Source organism: Leucopleurus acutus, assembly GCF_964270905.1.
Source record: "Leucopleurus acutus genome assembly, chromosome: 20".
Taxonomy (NCBI): domain Eukaryota; kingdom Metazoa; phylum Chordata; class Mammalia; order Artiodactyla; family Delphinidae; genus Leucopleurus; species Leucopleurus acutus.
The window spans coordinates 47774108-47796608 of NC_139162.1; the positions used below are offsets into that span (position 1 = coordinate 47774108).

A 22501-nucleotide genomic window follows, 5' to 3' on the forward strand; every position below is an offset into this window, starting at 1 on the left:
CAGTATTTGTATTGATAAATAAATAAAATTTTAAATGTTCATCATTAACAGACTTATTCTGTGATCATTTCACCATGTATACAAATATCGAATCATTATATTGTACACGTGAAACTAATATAATGTTACATGTCAATTATACCTCAGTTTAAAAACTCATCAAAAGCAAATTGGGCACTTCTGCAGTTGACAAAAATAATTAGGTAGATCATTATGTATTCATTGGAAAGATATCCACAATACATTAAGTGAAATAAAGGTGCAGAGACCCCCCTATTTTAAACCCATCACAAAAATAAAATTCAGTGAATTAAAGATCTAAATATGAAAGACAAGGGAATGTAGGAGAATATATTCATGACCTTGGGGTAGGAAAGGATTTCTCAAACAAGATATAAAAAGTATGTCATAAAGGAAAAGATTAATAAATCTGACTTGATTGAAATTAAGAATTTTGATCATCAAAAGAATAAAATGGGGAATTCCCTGGTGGTCCAGTGGTTAGGACTCAGCGCTCTTACTGCCAAGGGCCCGGGTTTGCTCCCTGGTCAGGGAACTAAAATCCCACAAGCTGCGTGGCACAGACAAAACAAAACAAAACCAAAAGGAAGAATAAAACGACAGTCTACAGAGTAGGAGTAATGTCTGCAACATATATGATCAACAAAGGATCACTATTCAGACTATATAAGGAATTCCTGTAGATCAATGGCAGGCAACACAACAAATACGAAAAAGACTTGAGTAGGCACTTCAGAGACAAGAAATCCAAGTAGCTAATAAACATGTGAAATGGCACTCAACCCTTCTAGTAACTGGAAAAATATGAATTAAACCCAAACAGAGATCATTATATATCATCAGACTGGCAACAATTTTAATGTCTGACGATACCAAGTATTGGCAGAGAGTAGAACAGAGAAACTCTCATCTCCTGCTAATGGGAGTTTAATTGCTAAATCACTTTGAAAAAGTGCTGGTGGTTATTTACTAAAGTTTAAGCTTTGTGACCAAGCAATTCCACTCTTAGACGTATTCTCAGAAAGAATGCTTGCTTATGTACAGTGGGAGACATGAACAAGGATTTCATAGGGGCGGTGTTCGTAACTACCCCAAACTGAAAACTGGTCCATGAATAAATAAATAGTACTATATTCAAATATTATATATCTATGAGAATGAACAATAAAAAACCATAAATGAATATTACAAACATAATGTTGAATAAAAGAAAAAAAACCAAAATAGTTATTGCCTGATTTCATATACATAAAGTTCAAATAAAGGCAAAATTAAACTAATTGGGAATTTATACATAGGTGATAAAACTATAAAGAAAAAAAGTAAATGCTTACTGTAAAAGTCGGGATTACCAATGTGAGGGGGAGAGAGAGTTTAGTAATCAGAAAAGGAGGAGGGTTGTTGGCAATATTCTATTTCTAGGCCTGGGTAGTAGTTTCGTGAATATCTTCTTTGTAACTATTTATTGAACTGCACACATAAGTTTTATGGACTTCTATACATGTATAATATTGTGCAACAGGGACTTCCCTGGTGGTCCAGTGGCTAAGACTCCACGCTCCCAATGCAGGGGGCCTGGGTTCAATCCCTGGTCAGGGAACTAAATCCCACACACTGAAAGTGAGATCTTGCACGTGTCAACGAAGATCCTGCATACCACAACTAAGACTCGGCACAGCCAAATAAATAAATAAATTAAATATATATATATATATATATTGTGCAACAGGGGCTTCCCTGGTGGCACAGTGGTTAAGAATCCGCCTGCCAATGCAGGGGACACGGGCTCAAGCCCTGGTCCGGGAGAATCCCACATGCCTCGGAGCAACTAAGCCCGTGTGCCACAACTACTGAGCCTGCGCTCTAGAGCCCATGCTCCGCAACAAGAGAAGCCACTGCAATGAGAAGCCCACACACCACAACAAAGAGTAGCCCCCGCTCACCGCAACTAGAGCAAGCCCGCGCAGCAACAAGACCCAAAGCAGGAAAAAAAATAAATTTAATTAATTAATTAATTTTGAAAAGAGTAGCCCCCACTCGCCGCAACTAGGGAAAGCCCACGCGCAGCAATGCAGATCCAGTGCAGCCCCAAAATAAATAAATAAATAAAATATTGTGCAATAGTAAAAGATTTGTTAAAGGTACAGAGCAAAACAATATGTATAGTATAAGCTCATTTTTTAAAAAGTAAACTATTATGTTTACATACAAAAAGATATGGAGAACAAACTATTATGTAAAAAATAAATAAGTTTCATTTTAATTTTTCCACTAGATGAGTCTTACTTTTAACATTTTAAAAGCTCTCATAAAAATTAAATTTAAAAAATGCATTAACAGTAGTCTCCCCCTTTTGTTTTCAACCTAGGACACTAAAGACACCACAAGAAGCCAACCAAGCCCTCCAGAGCCTGCCAGCCATTTCTCAGCTGGCAAGCCTTGCTCTGCCCTTACAGGAGCTATGAGAGCCCACCCTCCCGATGAAACATTCTCAGTCAACAAGGCAGTGAGCGCACCTTAAGATGCTCTTCTCCCACCTCACGCTCCCCATCCCTGTCTCTACTCCCTAAACCGTTCTAGTGTTCTCAAAAAAAAGCATTATCACCAAAATTATTGCTCCCTCTAATGCCTTCTCCTGACAGTCTTTTCCTGTGCCCTCTCCCTACCCAGGTTTAAGCTCACTTACCTGAAAGAAACCAGGAAATCCAGGTTTCCTAGCTGGCACCATCTGACCTTAAATACAACCAGGCAAGTAATAAACATAAGTCAATTAATATGTTTAAATCTAATAGAGCAAAATCATTTTGTTTCAAAGGGGTCCGGAAATTCACGTTCAATCCAGTTGACCCATTTTACTCTGTAAATTCCAAACTTAATCCAGATTCTACACACACCTCTCCCCAACACCACCCTCAGTCTTTCTCCACTGCCCAACCTGTTATTCCTTTACTCATGCAACAAACCCTTCTGAGCTAAGAGCTAGGTGGGGCAAAGAAAGAAGTTAAAGCAATGAATCAGACATTGTCTTAGTAAAGATAATATAGATTTTTTAAAAACCTGGCACAATTTCCTAGCAGGTAAAATGCTTCCAGTATTTATGATTATCATCATCATCATCATCATCATCATCAATGGTCATCTGACTCTGTAACTTTCCAATCTACTACAGAATACATATATGCAGAAGCAGAGTTGAAAGCTAGAGACATGGTGCGGTCCTGAAAAGGGCTTCAAGTGAAAAAATGAGAGGGTGTCTTTTTTTTAACATGGGAGTAAAATGATCAGAACGATAATATAAGGGAATAAAATGCCAACCACTTGAAAGAATGAATAAAGAGGAAAACATTAAAACAGTGTAGATCCTGGGAATCACCCGGCGGTCCAGTAGTTAGGACTCAGCACTCTCACTGCTGTGGCCCCAGATTCAATCCCTGGTTGGGGAACTAAGATCCCGCAAACCGCAGCAGCCAAAAAAAAAAAAAAAATGTGTAGCTCCTGCCTCCCCCTCTGACCATTTCCTCAAACATCAGAAGGGGAGAAAGGAAAAGAAACACCAAGCCAGAATCTGGCTTCTGTCATCCAGGTTGAACAGAGGACTAAGTTGGGATGCTGGCCTTATGAGAAGCAGCATTTTAACTGAGTGGTGAGTTGGGTGGGGTCCTATTTATGACACAACAGGGCAAGCCCCTCCCCTCTGATAGGAGAGTGTGCTGGGCACACAGCCTCCTCCTGTTCCCAATCCTCCTCTCAAAGCAGGAGGAACAGAGCACATCACTTGGCACAGGAGTAGGGGGCCACCTGCCAACTGCCTTAAAAAAGGAAGAGCAGGGATGCCAGGATGAAGGAGTGGAACCCAAAGGGAGGAGCCATCATGAGCAATCAGTGAGGGATCTGTGACAAAGGAGGCCTGTGGGGGCCGAGAAGGATGAAGCCTGGGAGATGAACATCTCCCTTCAGGGAAATAACAACAATGGAGCCAGGCTCTAAGTTAGTTTCTAGGCCTGACTGGGAACCTGAGCCACACCAGACACCTATCACCCAGTCAGAGTCTGGGCCAGAAAAGACACCCACAGCTCAGCCAGCATCTAAGGCTCAGCAGGGACCCGATACCCAACAGAAGCGCACTGCACAGCAAAGACCCCTTGCCCAACATGAAGCTGAATCCCAGCAGGAACCTCGAGCACAGCAAAAATCTGCTTTGCAGCAGGAATGTCTTGCCCCACAGGAGCCTGCACCACAGCAGTCACCTCCCATCCAAAGGGTGCCCTTCAGGAAACAGGAAGCTGCCTCACAGCACAGACCTGGGCCGGGAAAAGATTCTAGAACTCAACAGGAACCGAAATTGAGAGAGGGAGCTGGAGCCCGGGTAGGACCTGGACCCCAAAATGGACCACCTGCCCAGACGGAACTGATGTCCCAAGAGAGACGGAGACAGTCAGACCCTACAGCCCAGCACGCAGCTCCAGCCCAGGGAGCCAAATCCCAAGAGGGATCTTTGGCTGAGTGGCAATTTCTGTCAAAACCAAACGAACCATCCATGCAGCAACCGGCCTCTGAACATAAGACATTTCTTGAACGGGTAGTAGATTCTGGTGCAGATTCGGATTTAGGGTTTACGTTAGAGACCAACTCGCCAGCCAAGAGGGGTGGAACAGTGGCCCAGGGAATGAAGCTGGTCTTCAAGGGGAAGCCTGGTTATGAAGTGATGTCGGGATTTGGTGGGACGTCATTACCCAGTAAGAAAACCAGCAGCCAGAACCCCAGACGCTACCGGAACCCAGGTAAGTTGAGCTTGGAGGAAGGGGGCCTCCCAGGGATGGTCATTCATTTGCTCAGGAAGAACTCAGGCCTGCCAGAATGTCAGGTGAGCTCAGGTGACCCCGCAACAGCCCTGCAGACACAGATCAACAGCCCCATTTGACGGAGGAGGAAGCTGAGCCCTAGAGAAGAGAGGGATCCTGCAGGAGGCTGGGCAGTTAGGGGCTGGCCAAGCCAGGACCCCCAGCGAGCCTCTGACTCCTTCCCCTGCTCCAGGCTGCCTCCCCGCGGGGATCTGGGGGAAATCAAACAGAAACTAAAAAGGCCCTGGGTGAGGGGCCCGTACTCATCCCTTGGGCCCCCAACTCTGAGCACCGCTCTGGGGCGGGCACCAAGTGGGCCACCGCGGCACGCTGCTGAACGTGGACCCTTACCTTCGGCGAGTGTCCACGCAGGCCAGGCCGAAAACCGGGCAGGAGCGACCCTTGAGCTCTCTGGGCTGTCCAGTGGGCAGGAGGACACTTGTCCCCAGCGAGTCCCAGTCCCGCCGGGCCCATGGCCTCGTGGGTTGTGATCTCAGGAAGGGGGCGCGTGGGAGGGGCGCTGGCGCTCCGCCCAAGTCCCAGGCAAGGTCGGCGCTGACGGGAGGGAGAGCTGGGGGAGCGGCGTGGGCGGGTCGTGGGCACAAGACTCCACTGGCGGCAGCATCCCTGCCCCTCCTCCGAAGCCGGCCATGGTGCCCCCGGGGAGCAGGCTCGGGCCCTGAGCTCCTTCTCTGCGCTCAGAAGCCCTGCCCTGCACAAGGTGGGCCGCAAGTTCTCTCCGGGGAACGTGGGGCGCCTCGGTGAGATAGCCAGAGGGGGGGAAACAAGGCGGCCGCACTCCGGAAGCTGAGGGCGCTGTGAGGACGGTTAGTCCGAAGGCTGGTAATGGGGGTCTCAGCCCAGAGGCCTGTGTCCCCCGGAAGGGCTGGGCCGCCTCTCTCAGGACTGAGGAGAAGAGGGTCATCCGGGTCTCTCAGTGCCACGGCTGCTCGTGTGCTTTGGGAGGGTGGGGAGGAGGGGAGCGATGGTGCTTCTGGTGCTAAAGATAAACAGCGGTTTCCCTGGGCCTCCCGAACCCAGTCTCAAGGGACGCCTTCACCACAGCGCCGCCACAGCCAAAGCCGCCTCTCCGGGACCCTCAGAAAGACAGCTGAGTGTGTGCGCACGCGCGAGCCTCGAGCCTCCTCTGTTTCCCGCCTTTTCTCAGGTTCGCGCAGCTCCCGCGGCCGCCTCTCCTCCCTGCGGGCGAGTGCACGGCTTGGAGCTAGTGCGCAGGCGCCGAGCACCCTACAGCCCCTCCCTTCCATTCTCGCGGGGAGGGACAGGGCAGAGAGGAGAACCCCAAGAAACGGAGCAATAGGAGAACTAGGAGACTGAGGGCAGGGGGAAAGGCGGGGCTTCCTCCTCCAAAGGCTCCCTGGCAGAGCCACGCCTCCTGCACTGCAGCCCGGCCTCTGCTTTGAATTGCCCGAGGACCTGGCCCGCTCCCCGACCCAAGGCGGAAGATAAGTGGCACCCGGCTCTCCTCTCGGCGGGCCGACCCGGTGCGTTCTAGACGATCCCTGCGTGGGAAGGTGAGTGGGAAGACAAGGATGACAGCCAACACGTGACAACATCGGGGCTTCCTTGCTGGGGTGACCCCCGTGGGACTCCCCACTAGTTCTGACCCAATACGCTTTTAGCCGCCTCCAAGGCTGCATTTTTGTTGGTCGCGGGCCCTTTAAGCCTGCGGCGGGGGGCGGGACCCGACTGTGGAGGGCGGCCCTCCTTGCTTAGAGGGCGGGACCCAGAGAGAAGCAAGTCCGAGATTGGGTGGTGTGGGGGCCCGACGGTGGTACGTAGCGAGGATTGGTCCTCGGGGCGGTGACTGGCGGGTGGAATTGGCCCAGGCTGGTGGAATTGGCCCCGGGGCCCGGGCCGCGGAAAATTGATGGAGTCGGCCAGGGAAGTGAGTTTCCCTGTGGCCGCTGGGGCTCCGGGCTCGAACAAGGTTCAAGAGGGGTCCAAAAGTCAAAGGCGCGGGCGGTGGCGAAAAGGCAAAGCCAAAGGTGAGTGGGAGGAGGCCGGCGGGAGCCGGAAGGAACTTTAGACATCCTGTGGGAAACTGGGGACCGAGTGGACTGACCTCCTGCCACAAGAAGTGGGGGGGCCCGTGGACTGGCTCATTGCTGCCCTGCGGGGCGGGGGTGCGGGGATAATCCGCTGTGAGAAGCGGGTGATGTGAGAGGGAAATATCACCTCCAGCATAAAAACTCTCCGACGCCCCAGTACCATCTTGGGAGTAGAGTCCAGAATGTTAGTGTCCCGAACCAGGGTTCCTGCTCTAGCTCCGTACACGCTGTGTGACCGTGGCAGTTCTTGCCTTGTGATTTCAACGTGGGAGATGGTTCAAACGCCGATTTTCAGGTCTCTGACCCTCTTGAGACGGTAATGGAGAAGAGATTTAGAAGCTGTGGTCCAAAGAGGAAGTTTAGGGGTGAGTCGGGTAGGAGGAAGGGGTGCCCCATAGTGGGGAATGCCTGGAGGAGGGGTGCAGTACAGCTCCAAACAGCCCTGTCCCACCATCCTTCATTCAGTCCACTCATCCATTTGTTGTCAGTCCACCTGCTTCAGCCTGGCTGCCCTAGGACCTAAATTCCTGACTCCTACTCCTAGGACTAAGGAGCCCTGGGTTCGCTTTGGACAGACTAAATTTCACTTGGGAGAAGGAAGTGCTGTCACCTGGGTTCCCTAGGGGGTCACATTATTTACAGATCTCAGCGGGCTGGAGAAACACTGACAGACCAACAGAGATGCTACAAGCCTCAGGCAGAGGCACACATGAAGTCCTTGCTGGATTAGGAGTATGTGTCAATCCCAGTGAGGACCTATGGGAATTTCCTGAGCAGGAAAGAAACTGACATAGCCGCCGGGCCCAGAGACCCGCAGACTCATCATCCTCCCTGCCATAGACATCATCATTAGCCAAGCATAGAACTGGAGTTGGCTCCAGATGCACACAGGAAGGCTCAGACAGGCTCAGAGCTCAGACTGTCTTTACCCTGAGAGCAAGGGTGGAGGTGTTGAAGGGTTGGGAGTGTGTGACCAGATTTAAGTTTTAGAAAAATCCTCTGGCTGCTATGTGGAAAAGACATGGAGGGGGCAAAAACAGAGACACAGAAAGAGTTGTTACAGTCCTCTAGAGAAGGGGGCTAGTGGAGGTGGGAGAAGGGCCAGGTTCCGGTGCTTTCTAGGGGAGGCGGGGGAACAGGACTTCATGATGGATTGGATGGGACTGGGAGGTGGCCATGCTGATGCCCTGGGTTCGAACTGGAGGAAATAGGAAGAGATGGGTACCACACACACACACACACACACACACACACACACACACACACACAAAAGATATACGTCCATACACATACAAACACATGGCCACACAATCTCACAGGCCAAGAGAAATAGAGACACAGAAACCCTCACAGGCTGAGCAACACAGATAGGCCGTGACACATGCATACAAATGTGCTTGCAGACATACTGAGAAAAGAAAACACACAGGCTAAGAAAAACTGTGGACACACTCACCCACAAACACAGACCGGGACCAATGCTAGGCATGACAGGAACCTACATATGTACGTACCTCCATGGGAACCTCAAAGACATACTCACACCTGCCCACCCAGAAAGCACAGAGCTGAGACATGACAGAAGGAGCAACATGGATACACACAGAAACACAGCAGAGAAGCTGTGGCATCCTTGCTGGCTTGGTGACCCTGGGCAGTATGTCACCTCTCTGCATCTCAGTTTTCTCATCTGCCGAAATGGGTCATGATGGTTCCTACCTCACGGGTTGTGGAAAGGATGAAACGAGTTACCTCGCCTAAAGCACAGGAAGAGAGCAGTGCCTGGCACACAGCTGCCTTAGAGCAGTGTCTGCTCTTCCATGCAGACACAGTCAGGGATCGAGCCACAGCCACTACCCCTCGCCTGCATCTGCCCCCAGGCCTCTCCCCCTTCAGAAGGCCTTGCCCCTCCCAGGCCTCATACCTGGCCCTTCCTTGATCTTCCCCCCACTTACTTCCCTACCACCCTTTTCTCTTCCTGCTCAGTCCCCAGGGATCAAAATCCAGGCCGGGTCCAGTTGTCCTGTGACCATTTAGGGCAAAGGGCTAGTGCCCAGGCAGCAGGACCCTCACCCTTCCCTCTGCCCCAGTCCTCACCCAAGGCCCTGATGGCCTGCCCCTGCCCCAGTGCTCTCTGCGTCAGATTCTTGGCAAACCTCTGTCAAACTCAGCATCCCACCCTCCCTGTTCCATCCGGCCCAGCCCCCAGGGAGCCGCCTGGAACAAGGCAAAGGGCAGCGCCTGGGATCCAGCCTCTTCCTCACTGCTTTGTGCAGGTTACTTCTTCTGTCCAGGTCTCCTGTGCCCTCATGTTCGATAAGGAGCCCTACCCCATAGACAGGAAGTAAATGACAGCTGCTTTATAAAATGGGAAACCGCAGCCATGCAATAAATACCACGCTAGCCCTGTGCCGGGCATGCGCAAGGGCTGGGGGTACGGCAGTGAACAAAACAAAGTCCCTGCCCACAGGGAGCCTGTAATCTACTGTCAGACACAGAAAGCAAACAGCACAAGCAGTAAACTGTACAGTATGTTAGATGGAAAAATGACCCGATACACATCTCAGTGAGGCTGAGTGAGAACCACAAAGCAAACCACGAGCAGAAATGCCGCCGTGGGGTCCTGCTTACAAAGATCATTTCCGGCCCTCAGTGGGCAGGATGGCCAAGCGCAGTTTCCAGATGAGGAGACCAAGCTCATCTAGGATCACCTGGCCAGTGGCTTAGGCCAGTGTTCTGTTGTCACAGCCACCAAGCTCAGAGCTGCCTCCAGAGGCCTCTGTCTGTCCATCCGTTTGTGCATCCTGGGGAGGGGTGGGCCCGTCCCAAACTCCCATCCAGGCCCTCCTGCCCCCACTCTTACTCTTCCCTTTACTTCCTTCTTCAAATATTTGCTGAGCACCTGCTACGTGCTAGGCCCCATGATGGCCCCTGGGGCCATCCCATGCCCCCATGGGCATGATATCCCAGGCAGAGTGACAGGGGAGGAGTCACCTACAGCCCAGCACATGACACCGAGGCCTCTCATTTGCACAGGCCTCTTCCAAGGGCCTGTACCTAATATCATACTTGTGGTTTTCTATTCTTTTTCCTAAAGAGCCCCACCTCCACTTATAAAAGCGTCACAGCTCCATGAAGCCTGGTTTTGCCCCTGGGGGACACAAACAACACACATGGAAACAAATAAATGGAGAACTGCAAATATGTAAAATTCTAGGAAGAACAACTTAAAGGTGATGGCAGAAAGCAGTGGCAGGGGGTGCATCTTAGATGGGGGGGAGCCCTCCTGGAGGAGGTGAGAAGCTGAGTCCTGAGGGTGAGAAAGAGCTGGCCAGGCAAGGAGCACGTGGCATAACGGAGGTGAAGTGCGTCTGAGCTTCAGTTTCCCGTGTGTGAGGTGGGAATGACAGTCACAGCAGGATGGGCAGGAAGGGTAAGTGGCAGGTACAGGGTGCCCAGTGTGGGAACACCACGCAGCAGGACCTGCGGCTTGGGCCCCCTGGCTGAGCTTGGCACTGCCCTTAATCGGCTGTTGTCCTCCTGGGAGGGACAGGCAAGGCTGGCTGCCCTCTCTTTCCCCACCAGCTGGGGCCAGCTGTGCCACGGCCAGTCTGGGGGCAGGAGCTGCGATCAATCATGGTGCTTCTGCTCCCTGAATCCACCCTGGGGAGAAGGAGGGCAGCCAGGCTGGGTGAGAGGGCACACTTTGTTCAGGACCAGGGTGAGACTTCTGGGTCTAAGGGAGGAGGGGACAGGGGACCTGCACGCCTCAGTTTCTAACTGTTGAGGGGACTAGGGGTCTGGACTCCTGGGACTGAGGGAGGAGGGTCTTGGTGGCCCAAATTCCAGGGTTCAAAGGCAGAGGAGGCTGGGCAATGACTGGGAGTTGGGCCCCAGGCTCTGTTTACAGCACTGGGTTCTCACTGTCCTTTCTGGGTGGGAGGTGGAGCTGGTGGCCACACCCTGGGCAGGCTGGGCCCCTCCCCGGGATTATCACCCCAGGCTGCAACTGGCACAAGCCGCAGTCAGCAGCAGTCCCAGCCCTGGGGAGCTCTGAAGAGGCCTGAGAGGGGTGAGTTCACTGCCAGCTGACAGACAGGAGTGGCCGCTGCCAAACCCCAGGGCCTAGAGGCGAAAAGAGACACCTTTTTCTGGGGGATTGGGGGATCGGGGGACCGTCGACTTGGGAGTCAGGCAAGGTGCTGGATGGGCTTCAGGAGGGAAGAGTATCTGAAGCAGAGGGCAGCATCCCCACCGAGGGGCGCAAGAACAGCTTGTCCAGGACCTGGGTGACAGGACGGGGATGCCGACGGGAAGATTAACCGGGGACCCTGAAGTGTGGGGAGTCAGGCCTAGTCCAGGGAAAGTTTTTGAGAGCCAGAGCTAGAGGCCCAGTCTCCACAGCCCTGGGATGGAGACCAGCAAAAGTAACGGCTCTGGCCCCAGAGGTTTGGGTCTGACTTCTGCTCTGCCGCTTTCAAGGAAACTTTCATCTCCTTACTTAATACCTCTGAGCCTCAAGTTTCCTCTCTTGTAAGACGGAAATGCTCCTAATAACAGTTGAAACATGAACCGAGGCGGTCTGGGCCTCAGAGGGTTAGTGAGAACCTAAAGGAGCAAACAGAGAAAGCTGTTAGCACAGAGTCTGACTCAGAGTGAGTTCAAGGTTAATGGCAGGGATGAATGCCATCCTAGGCAGGGAGCAGGGCTGGCCCGTGCAAGCTAAGCCAGGCCTGAAGGCCAGGGACCCAGCTGGGGGAGGAGTGGAACCAAGGTTTGGGGACCCCCAGAGAAGATTGGAGGGGATTCCACAGCCAGACTGGAGGGACCAGGAGGGGGCAGGAGTGACCCCTCAGTTGTACGTAAGGCTAGAAATATGAACTCCTGGGTTCAGGAAGAGAATTGGGCTTGGGTCCAGGGTCCTGGGACACCACCAGGTGGGTGGGAATCGGTGGGTTGAGGGCTGAACTCTCCCAAATATTGCAGAAGGCAAGGGCCTGTGGGCGACCCCTGGGACCTGAGAAGGAGGTAGGATGGGGGCTTGAACTCCTGGTCCTGAGAGAGGGGACCAACGGGGGGTCCAGACTGCTCAGAACCTAGAGGGAGTCCTGGGTCCCGGGAGAGTAAATGGAGACAGATGCCTGAACTTGGGTCCGTAGAAGGGAGAAAGGGTTACATAGACTCCTGGGCTATAGGACAGATGCTGGAGCTAAGGAATCAATCAGTGTCCCAAATAAGAGAGGACAGGGACTCCTGGCCCCTGAAGAAGAGGGTTCTGGGGCCTGGACTCCAGCGTCTTAGGAAGGTGGGGACTGAGGGATCAAACTTGCCTCTTGAGCAGGGAGAGTGGGTACCTGGCCTCATGGGTCCCAAGGAAGGAAGGAACTGGAGCCCTAGACTCCATCCTTCGGTCTGAAGGAGGGGCTGTGGTCTGACGTGAGTCTGTGGGAGGAGGGGGTAGAGCCTGGACTCCTGGATGCCAGGCTCCAGCTGGTCCAGCCCTGCCTTAACGTGCCTCCCGACCTGCCCGCAGCCTCACGGCTCTCGCACAGAATGGACCTGCACACAGTGACACAGTCGCTGGTGACCCTGGCAGAGGACAACATGGCCTTCTTCTCCAGCCAGGGCCCTGGGGAGACAGCACGGCGGCTGTCAGGCGTCTTTGCAGGTGTTCGGGAACAGGCACTGGGGCTGGAGCCAACCCTGGGCCGCCTGCTGAGCGTGGCACACCTCTTTGACCTGGATGCAGAGACGCCGGCCAACGGGTACCGCAGCCTGGTGCACACAGCCCGCTGCTGCCTGGTGCACCTGCTGCACAAATCCCGCTACGTGGCCTCCAACCGCCGCAGCATCTTCTTCCGTACCAGCCACAACCTGGCCGAACTCGAGGCCTACCTGACCGCTCTCACCCAGCTCCGTGCTCTGGCCTACTACGCTCAGCACCTGCTGGCCACCAACCAGCCCGGGAAGCTCTTCTTCGAGGGTGATGAGAGGGTCATTGCCGACTTCCTGCATGAGTACATCACTCTGCACAAGGGCTGCTTCTATGGCCGCTGCCTGGGCTTCCAGGTGAGCCCCCTGCCCTGCCCCTCTGAGCCCATGGTAAAGGAACATGGTGGGCCCCAACCAGGCTCAGTAGCATAGTAGAGGAACCACAATGGTCTGTGTTACTGGATTCAGCAAACAGCAGATGCAGGAAGGGGAAGCTGTCTGGGGCTCAGACAGCACTGCACGAAGGGTCTCAAACTTGTGGCCCTTTGGCCGAATCTACCGTGGAGGAAATCTTTAACTTGCATGGCCTCTTGCACCAGGATCTCCACTGCTCCCTATCATCCTACACTCAGGAGATTCATTCACTCTTTTACGTGACCTGTCTGGCCCCTGAATTCATTGGAGACCCTCTAGGAGAGTAGCCAGTACTGTTCTCAAGGCCAGTTTGTAAGAGCACGTCCCACTTAGTCATCCCCACCGGAGGCCTGGCAGGCAGGGAGGAAGGGTACCAGCCCCATTTGACAGAGGTTCAAGGGGAGGGGCCCCAAGCTTCTCAACTGGACCCAGGTCAGCCTTGGCATATCGACTCACCTAAGGCACAGTAGAATCCAGATGCTGAGGTTTCAGGGAGAGCCAGGGAGCATATCCAAGTTGGTGACAGTGAGGAAGACCTGGCTGTGGCCCCTCTCCTCCCTGAACCAGGGCCCTGACCCCCAGCTGCAGGCCTTCTCCTATCCTCTGCCCACCCCAAACCACCCTCAGGGAGACACAGCTCATCTCAGAACTGACAGGGAAGCAGCCCTGAGGCCTTTGGACTCACAGGAAGAGTATTTTGGGGACTCAGAATTGGGAAGCACTTGGGGCACCAGGCTCAGAGCCAAGGCCCAACTTGCCCCCATCTGGGGTCAGTGCTGTGTCCACAGTCCCCAGCCACATCTGGGAACCCCAACAGGAGTATCTGGAGCTGTGTAACCCTGTACCCCTTCAGACCCTCTCTGGGCCTCCCCCACCCTCAGTGTAGCTGAGCTTGGCAGTCTCTCAGCCTCTTCCCACCGTACCCCACCTTTCTCTGCTTCCATGAGGGGCAGCCCGTCCTCACCAATCCAGCCTGGGCGTTCCTGGGAACTTCCCCTCGCCTAAGCTGAACCCACAAATATTGATCGGCCCAGCTGGGCCAGCCTGCTCCTCCCTGTGTCCCGGCTGTCCCCTCGAAGCTCGGGAGTGAGAACCCAGGGTCACCTGAGCCCGGCTGTGCTCTCTGGCCCACTGGGCCCCCAGCCAGGGGCAGGGCCATGCCTGACAGCTACTCTCTGAGGGCCCAGCTGTGCCATGTTGCAGGACAGCCTCCCCCTGTAAGATGCCAGCCCCAGGGGGCAGAGGCCCTCTCTGTCTAGGTCTCGTTCAGCCCCTGTTCCAGCCCAGTGCCTAGCACACAGTAGGACCCAGGCCAGTATTTGCTGAAGGAACAGAAGAACCCTGCTGGCCCCTTGCCCAGCCTCCTGTGGCTTTCTTTTTCTCTCTATTGTCTTTTCTTAGCTGCCTGGCTCCTCTCAGATGCTGGGTCTCCCCATTTGACTCTTTCTGCCTCAGGATCTCGGGCCCTGTCTCTGACCTTTCCCATTTCTGTCTCCCTGCTGCCCCTTAACTGGTCCCCACTGCCTGCGTCACCTCATCTCTGTCCTCGCTGAGTTTCAGGGATCCCTGCATCATCCTTCTCCCAGCCCACCACCCTCTATGGCTCCATCCACATCTAGAACAAATCCAAATCCTCAGGCCCCACGTGAGCCCCCTCTGCTTCTCTGATCTCAGCCCCTGCGCCTCTCCCCTGGCTCACTCTGCTCCCGCCACACCCATCATCACACCAAGCACAGGGCCACCTCAAACCCTTTGCACATGTCCTGCCCCCTGCAGGGAACAGCCTTCCCTCGCTTCATTCCCATCCCTCCTCAAGTCCCCTCCTGGAGACCCGTATGAGGAGTCAGACCCCTAATCATCACTCTGTCCCCTCCACCTACTGTCTTTTCAAACATCGATCGTTACTTCACATTATATGGCATGCCTTTATTTGAGTATTGTCTGTCTTTTCGACAACATCAGCTCCATGAAGGTGCCTAGAGCAGTGCCTGGCACGCAGCCAGAGCTCACTAAATGTTTGCTGAATGACCACATCTACCCCCCATGTCTCTGCCCCACCCCACTCCTGCCCGCTCCTGGTCCCTGACTTGGAGGCATGTCTCCACAGTTCACGCCCGCCATCCGGCCATTCCTGCAGACCATCTCCATCGGGCTGGTGTCCTTCGGGGAGCACTACAAACGCAACGAGACGGGCCTGAGTGAGTCCCTGCAGGGACCTGCCTGCAGCCTCCCCTCCACTCCTGTCCTTCCTCTGCACCGCTGCCCCAGCGAGGCTGCCAGGGGCTCCCTGACAGCCCTCCTGACCCCCAGGTGTGACAGCCAGCTCCCTCTTCACCGGTGGCCGCTTTGCCATCGACCCAGAGCTGCGTGGGGCCGAGTTTGAGCGGATCGTACAGAACCTGGACGTGCACTTCTGGAAAACCTTCTGGAATATCACAGAGATCCAGGTGCTATCGGTGAGCATGGGGCACGGTGAGGGCCCCAACCTGGTGCATGATGGGGAAACTGAGGCCCAGAGACACTCCCGGGCCTCTGCAGTGTTCCAGGTCCAGGGATAGCACGGGAGGAAAAAGACTGGGGGTCGGAGGGGAGGTGTGAGGGGAACCCCTGCCAGCAGGCCCTCCCAGCGCCCCTTCTGTTCCCTCCCACCAGTCTCTAGCAAACATGACATCGGCTACTGTGAGGGTAAGCCGCCTGCTCAGCCTGCCACCCATCACCTTTGAAATGCCGCTGACTGCTGACCCCAAGGTCATGGTCACCATCTCACCCCCACTGGCCCACACAGGCCCCGGGCCTGTCCTCGTCAGGCTCATCTCCTATGACCTGCGTGAAGGACAGGTAGGGTCCCTGCCTCAGCCAGGACAGGTACAGAGCTGAGGAGCATGGAAGCACCTTCCCCAAATGTCCTCCCACCTCTCACTGCCCACACTGCCCCGACTCCTGTCTCTGAGCACACACCCTCGGTGGGGTGAGGCCCAGGAAGACCACACCGGCCTGACCCACTTCCTCGTTCCTCACCCCCAGGACAGTGAGGAGCTCAGCAGCCTGGGGAGGTCCGAGGGCCCCAGAAGCCTGGAGCTGCGGTCCCGCCCCCAACAGGCACCCCGTTCAAGGTGCCTGGTAGTGCACATCCATGGCGGCGGCTTCGTGGCCCAGACCTCCAAATCCCATGAGCCTTACCTCAAGAGCTGGGCCCAGGAGCTGGGCGCCCCCATCCTCTCCATCGACTACTCCCTGGCCCCCGAGGCCCCCTTCCCCCGGGCGCTGGAGGAGTGCTTCTACGCCTACTGCTGGGCCGTCAAGCACTGTGCCCTCCTTGGTGAGCCTGAGCCCCTCACTGCCACCAGCTCCCCGAGCCCGCCCCAGCCTCCTGCAGGGGGAACGATCCATTAGTTGCTCAGGCCTCAGTCCTGCATGCCCCGCCTCCCCTTCCATCTCCTGCCACCCAGCCCTCTGCCGCCTGTTCACCCCGCCTGTCCCCCGCCCACTCCCCCAGCTCTGCCCCAGTGCTCCCACCTTCCGTCTCAACCACTTCCTCCTTCTGCCTCCTACTTCCGCCCACTCTAGCCCTGACACTCTGTCCCCCACCTCCCCACGGCCTCCTCCTGTTTGTCTACCCACTGCTGTCCTGTGCTGGCAGCCACCTGGCCTCACTCCAGCCCATTCTCCCAGCTCCTCCGACCTCCCACTCCCCACAGCTTGGGAAGCACAGGATGAGGCCGTGCCTCAGGGCACAGGGCCCGTGGCCCTTGTGTGCAGTCAGCCTGAACCCTGGCTTCCATCTGCTGGCCTCGATGCCCCTCCCTCCTGAAACGTGCCCTTGGTCTCCCTTTTCCACCACCCTCCCTCCTTGCTTCTGACCTCCAGCCTCCCAAGCTTCCCAGAGCTTCCTGATCTCCAGGCCTCTCCATGTCCCAAGGCTGCCTTATCCTCTGACCACTATCCCCCAAATGGGTCCAAATCCCTGCCGTAGTTTACCAGTGTCTAAAATTGCAATTGGCTAGACCCTGGGGTTGGGCCCCCGACACCCGACCTCTGAGAGTCCAGTGCTCCTGGCCCAGAGCTCCAGTTCCTCCCTGCCAGGCTTGACCAAGCCCCCTCCAAACCAGGCTCAACAGGTGAGCGGATATGCCTCGCAGGAGACAGCGCAGGCGGGAATCTCTGCTTCACCGTGTCCCTTCGGGCAGCAGCCTATGGGGTGCGGGTGCCGGATGGCATCATGGCAGCCTACCCGGCCACAATGCTGCAGGCTACCGCCTCTCCTTCCCGCCTTCTGAGCCTCATGGACCCCCTGCTGCCCCTCAGCATGCTCTCCAAGTGTGTCAATGCCTATGCTGGTTAGTCCCACACCCACTCGACTGGGGCCCCGCGGGTGCTTGGATACCTGGGTCCTCTGGGGTCAGAGACTAGAGCCCTGTCTCGTTGGGTATGAAGGAGAGGGAATCTGAGACTCCTTGTTCCTGCTGAAGCCATCAGATATTCTGGGTCCCTGGGGGCACAGATGCCTGAGGTTCTGGGTGTTCAGACTGGGCCCAGAAAGAGAAGAGGCCAACTCAGCCCCCCATGTACACTCCCAGGTGGGGAGACCGAGGACCACTGTGACTCGGACCAGAAGGCGCTGGGCATGGTGGGGCTGGTGCAGCGGGACACAGCCCTGCTCTTCCGAGACCTCCGCCTGGGTGCCTCCTCGTGGCTCAACTCCTTTCTGGAGCTGAGCGGGCAGAAGTCCCACCCGAACTCGGTGCCCATAGCAGGTGAGTGACGCCCTTTCCTCACACACCCATCCAGCGTGGCCAGGAGGGACAGCCTGGCACACCAGAAGTCCTGGGGAAGGCAAGAGGCTGTGCCCTGGGCCCTCAGGGAAGCAGCGATCGCCTTCCTGGCTCTGCCCCATATCTGTGCCAAGTCCCTACCACAAAGCCTTGATTGTCCACGACAGCCCACATCCTACAAATTCCAGGACTCTGGTCCCCCGGGTCAACTCAGAATCCCAGGAACTGTAAGATTTAGCTTTCTAAACAGCCTCTCTCAGAAAGGCACCCTGGGGAATGACTCAGAAGACCTGCCGAGTGTCCTGATTTTCAGTCCCAAGAACCCCACCCAAATCCCTTGGGCCCTCGGTGGGAGTCCAGACCTCCTAGATTCTTTCCAGATTTTTAACAGAAGTGCTTGGGGATATACCCCCTCCAGGGGCTGGCCCTGGCATGGGGAGATCAGAAGATTGGACAGACCTCAGGAAGTGGAGGAGATTCCCAGCCCTGGGTGGGTAGGAGGACCCTCAGGCAGCCAAAAATCACTTCCATCCAGGGATCCATTTTTTCCCACCATTTCCTGGATTTTAAAGCACAACCAATTCAAATCACTTTCAATAGTATTTTCTGGGTAATAGAAATTGCATGTTCAAAAGTAGATACATTAAAAAAAAAAAAAGATACAGTTCCCACAGAATTCCCTGGTGGTCCAGTGGTTAGGACTCTGCACTTTCACAGCCGAGGGCGCAGGTTCAATCCCTGGTTGGGGAAGTAGGATCCCACAAGCCACGGCCAAAAAAAAAGTAGATACAGTTCCTGTTATTCAGAAAAACATTCCAATTGAATGTGCTTTATTTAAAATTCAGTTTTTAATACTAGGATATTCCAATGGTTGCAAGTAAATATACCCCAAAACAAAAGAGATTTTGAATTTTAGGCACATGGACCATTGGGCATAGGCGGTTTCCTTGTAGGAGAAAAGTGACAAGAGCAAACCCTAGAGGCGCACACGCCAGTCTAGCTCCCTACTGTACCAGGTACTGGCTGGTTGCTGGCTGACGTGGGCAGGTCACGGTAACTGTGAGCCTTGCTTTGCTCCTCTGTGAAATGGGTACAAGAAGAATACCTGCCTCATAAGGTTGTAGTAAGGACTGCATACACCTATTTGTGCCAAGCACCCAGCACAATACCTGGCACACAGTAGGTGCCCCTTGAAGATGCTGGTCCTCTGGTGCCCTGTGACTCTAGTCAACAGTTCTGTTCCAGTGACCCTCTGGGGCACAGGGCACCTATGCAGTTATTCTCATATCGTCTTGCGTTTTGCCTTTATGGATTTATAAAAGCAAGTGGAAAAAAACCCTGAAAAATGTAAGGTCCTGGCCCTAGTGGTAAGCAGCATGAGTCTGATAAAATCAGTGGAGCTGAGGCCAAGGTGGCTATACCAGGCAGGCCTGAAGCGCACCTTTAGCATCATTTGGGCACTTGCTTGTCTGGTCATTCAAAAGGAATAGATGGGGAATTCCCTGGGGATCCAGTGGTTAAGACTCCACACTCCCAATGCAGGGGGCATGGGTTTGATCCCTGGTCTGGGAACTAAGATCCCGCATGCCACCCAGCGTGGCCGAAAAACAAAAACGAAACAAAGGGAAGAGATGAAGTGAAGAACACGAAGGAACTTGGGGGAGCATATCTACGTGGCTAAAGATGTGGGATCTCTGGGAACCTGGTATGTCCTCAAGATTCTTTTTAGCTCCCTGTGAACAGGGCCTCTTTTCAAGCCACGTGGGCCTGCTCACTACTCCACTTTGAGCCATTCATACCCTCTGTCTCAAGTGACCATAAAAAGTTGACTGGGCCTTGTGCTGGGGCCAGGGAGGCAGCTGGAACAGGGCACCTGGTAATAAAACATAAATATTGATATATTATGACCTCCCAGGGGTAGCACTACCTCATCCCAAATCTTATTATCCCACTGAGTTCTCACCACCTCCTATGAGGGAAGGGCTATTTCTATCCCCTTTGTACAGAGAAGGAAACAGGTTCCCAGAAGTAAACACCCCTCTATTAGCACACAGCTCCACCTCCAAGACCTGTGACTCCTTCCACCTCCCCCTTGGAGTTGCAGCCTGGGGCACCCTGGAGTTCCCCGCCCATCCCCAGGGAAGGAGTCTGGGGGAACACTCTAGGCCTCCACAGCCCTAGGGTGCAACTCCTCCACCGGCCACTGCTCTGCCCATGATCTTCCCGGCCAGCCAACCATACACACAGCCAACAGAGCCAGGATTATCTGTGTCCCTGGCTGGCCCCCTAACCCTGCTCCTCTCGCAGAGCCAATGCGGTACAGTGTGTCTGAAACAGCACTGGCCCAGCCTGAGAGCCCAAAGGGAACGGACTCCCTCAAGGGCCTGACGCTGCATGACCTGAGCCTAAGGGGCAGCTCTGAGACAGCGGACACCCCGGAGCTGTCACTGTCAGCGGAGGCACGTGGCCACTCCACACCCTCAGCCGTCAACTTCTTACTTCGGCCTGAGGATGCATCTGAAGAATCTGAGGCCGGGGATGAGCTGAGCACCAAGGATAGAGTGTATGCTGCCTTCCCTGAGGGTTTCCACCCCAGGCGCTCCAGCCACGATGTCAAACGGGTGACCCTCTACTCGTCGCCCATCCTCAAGAATCCCTTCATGTCACCGCTGCTGGCACCTGACAGCATGCTGCAGACCCTGCCACCTGTGCACATCGTGGTGAGTGCCAGACAGGGAAGGTGGAGCTGGCAAGGAGCGGGGAGGGCGGGGCACCGGTGCACCTGGGGAAGGGAGCCCCCAGGGGAGGCAGAGGGGGGTGGAATGGAGGAAGCCTGCCTAAGCCTGACTGAAGACGAGGGAAGGCCCGGAAACGGGTAGACTAAGGGAGTCTTGTTGAGTACCTGGGGCAGGCGCTGGGCTTGGAGATTCAGGGAAGGGGCAAAGAGAGGGTGGGTCTCTGGGGGAAGGGAGAAGCTGGGCAGAGGCCAGTTAAACTCATTCTCCGACTCTCCGCCCCCCTCCCCATGTCTCCTGCCTCTATCCACCCACATGGCCACGTATTTCCCCGCGTTCATCTACCCTGCCCCTGTGCCCCAACCCCGCCGTCCCGCAGGCGTGCGCGCTGGACCCCATTCTGGACGACTCAGTCATGTTCGCGCGGCGGCTACGCAGCCTGAGCCAGCCCGTGACGCTGCGCGTGGTGGAGGACCTGCCGCACGGCTTCCTGAGCCTGGCGGCGCTGTGCCAGGAGACGCGGCAGGCCGCGGCGCTGTGTGTGGAGCGCATCCGCCTCGTCCTCAATCCGCCGGGCCCGCCGGTCTGAGCCGTGGGACGGAGCCTGGCCACGCGGGGAGAGGGGGGCTGCCGGGGGCTACACTAAAGGCCTCTCGTACCCATCTGCTCAGGGCTCCGCAGTGAATGCGCCTCGGAAAGGGCGGCGGGGACCCCTGCCACGCCTCCCGGCCCATCCGGCCCCTCCCTCGGGCCGGGCGGAAGGGGGCGGGCTGTGCCTTAAATCGAGGGTGCGGCAAGGGGGGGGCGGGGCGAGGGCCCCCGAAAGCTAACACCCTGGCCTGCGGGAGGGGGACGCCCAGAAAGCATCTCCGAGACAGCTGGACTTGCACTCCACCACTGCCTTCTGCTGCCGCGACCGCCGCAGGGGCGGAGCCTGACCCTACTTTGCAGGAGCGTTTGCTTTGTTTGCTTTTTGTAAATAAAAGTATTTAATTAGTTTGCCCTCACGCAAATAGAGTGGGTGGAGGGTCGCCCACCAGGGGGCAGCATCGGAAACCGAGACACTTGGCACCGGAGAGCAGAAGGCTGGGGGCGCAAGGTCTGGGTCCTGAGGAAGGAGGGGTCTCCGGGCCTGGATTCTCTAGTGAGGAAGGACAGGACCGCTCCCTACTAACACAGACCCACCTCCCCCTCAGACCTAATTCAGGTACAGTGCCACGGGACTCTGGCTTCTCAGCTGCTCCTCTCTACAGACCCAACCCCAGCATACACCAGGAAAAGAAAACCCGAACTCCGTAGAGAACCGGGGCAAAGCTAACAGGAAACCAGAAACAAACTGGTCACCCAAAATACTGGAACCCAAGCTCTGCCCAGCTGTGACAGTCACTCAGTCCCTCACCCTTTGTAGGCCCTAGGTTTGGAGCAGAGATTTCCATCCAGGGTCAGCCTTCAAGAAATTTCCAACCCTGGACTCAGGGAGGGTGTGGGAAGAGACCCAGACACAGGCTGTCACAGTCCCCGCAGGCTCCATCTGTGGTAGTCAGGTAGTCCTTCACAGAGGAGGTGATCCAAGGATGAGCAAAAGTTTGCTAGTTTGCTAAGAAGAAACACGCAACGTCGTGGGAGCCAACAGGCAGTGGTCAAGGCTTCTGCCTGGCCAGAAGTTCAGGTGCAAAGTGGGGAGTGGTCAGCAGCAGATCGTGAAGGGCCTGGAGTGCAATTTGGACTATAAATGAAGGGCACTGGGAGCCACAGAAGGGCTTTGAGCAGGGGAGGGACAGGATCAGCGCAGGCACTGAAAGAGCCTAGTGGGAAACTGGGGAACGGACTGAAAAGGGCAAGACTAGAGCCCTGAAAGCAAAAGAGAAGGCTGGGGGCAGGGAAGACAAGCCCTGAGCTGGGGCAGAGGCCATGAAGGTAGGGAGTAGAAGTAG

At 55.2% G+C, this 22501-nt stretch overlaps 1 protein-coding gene across 2 annotated transcripts; it reads left to right on the forward strand.

Moving 5' to 3' along the window:
* Positions 1 to 3976: 3976 nt before the first annotated feature.
* Positions 3977 to 21556, forward strand: LIPE (lipase E, hormone sensitive type). 2 transcript variants are annotated; one of them, XM_082862453.1, is made up of 10 exons: positions 3977 to 4802; positions 12468 to 13003; positions 15168 to 15258; positions 15371 to 15516; positions 15713 to 15898; positions 16085 to 16379; positions 17170 to 17397; positions 17638 to 17814; positions 20140 to 20552; positions 20947 to 21556. In XM_082862453.1, the coding sequence occupies exons 1-10, from the start codon at positions 3992 to 3994 to the stop codon at positions 21154 to 21156; spliced, it is 3093 nt and encodes a 1030-aa protein (XP_082718579.1). In that variant the 5' UTR covers positions 3977 to 3991; the 3' UTR covers positions 21157 to 21556. The 2 variants fall into 2 exon arrangements, with proteins under 2 accessions (XP_082718579.1, XP_082718580.1); XM_082862454.1 differs by lacking the exon at positions 3977 to 4802 and adding an exon at positions 6155 to 6397.
* Positions 21557 to 22501: the final 945 nt, after the last annotated feature.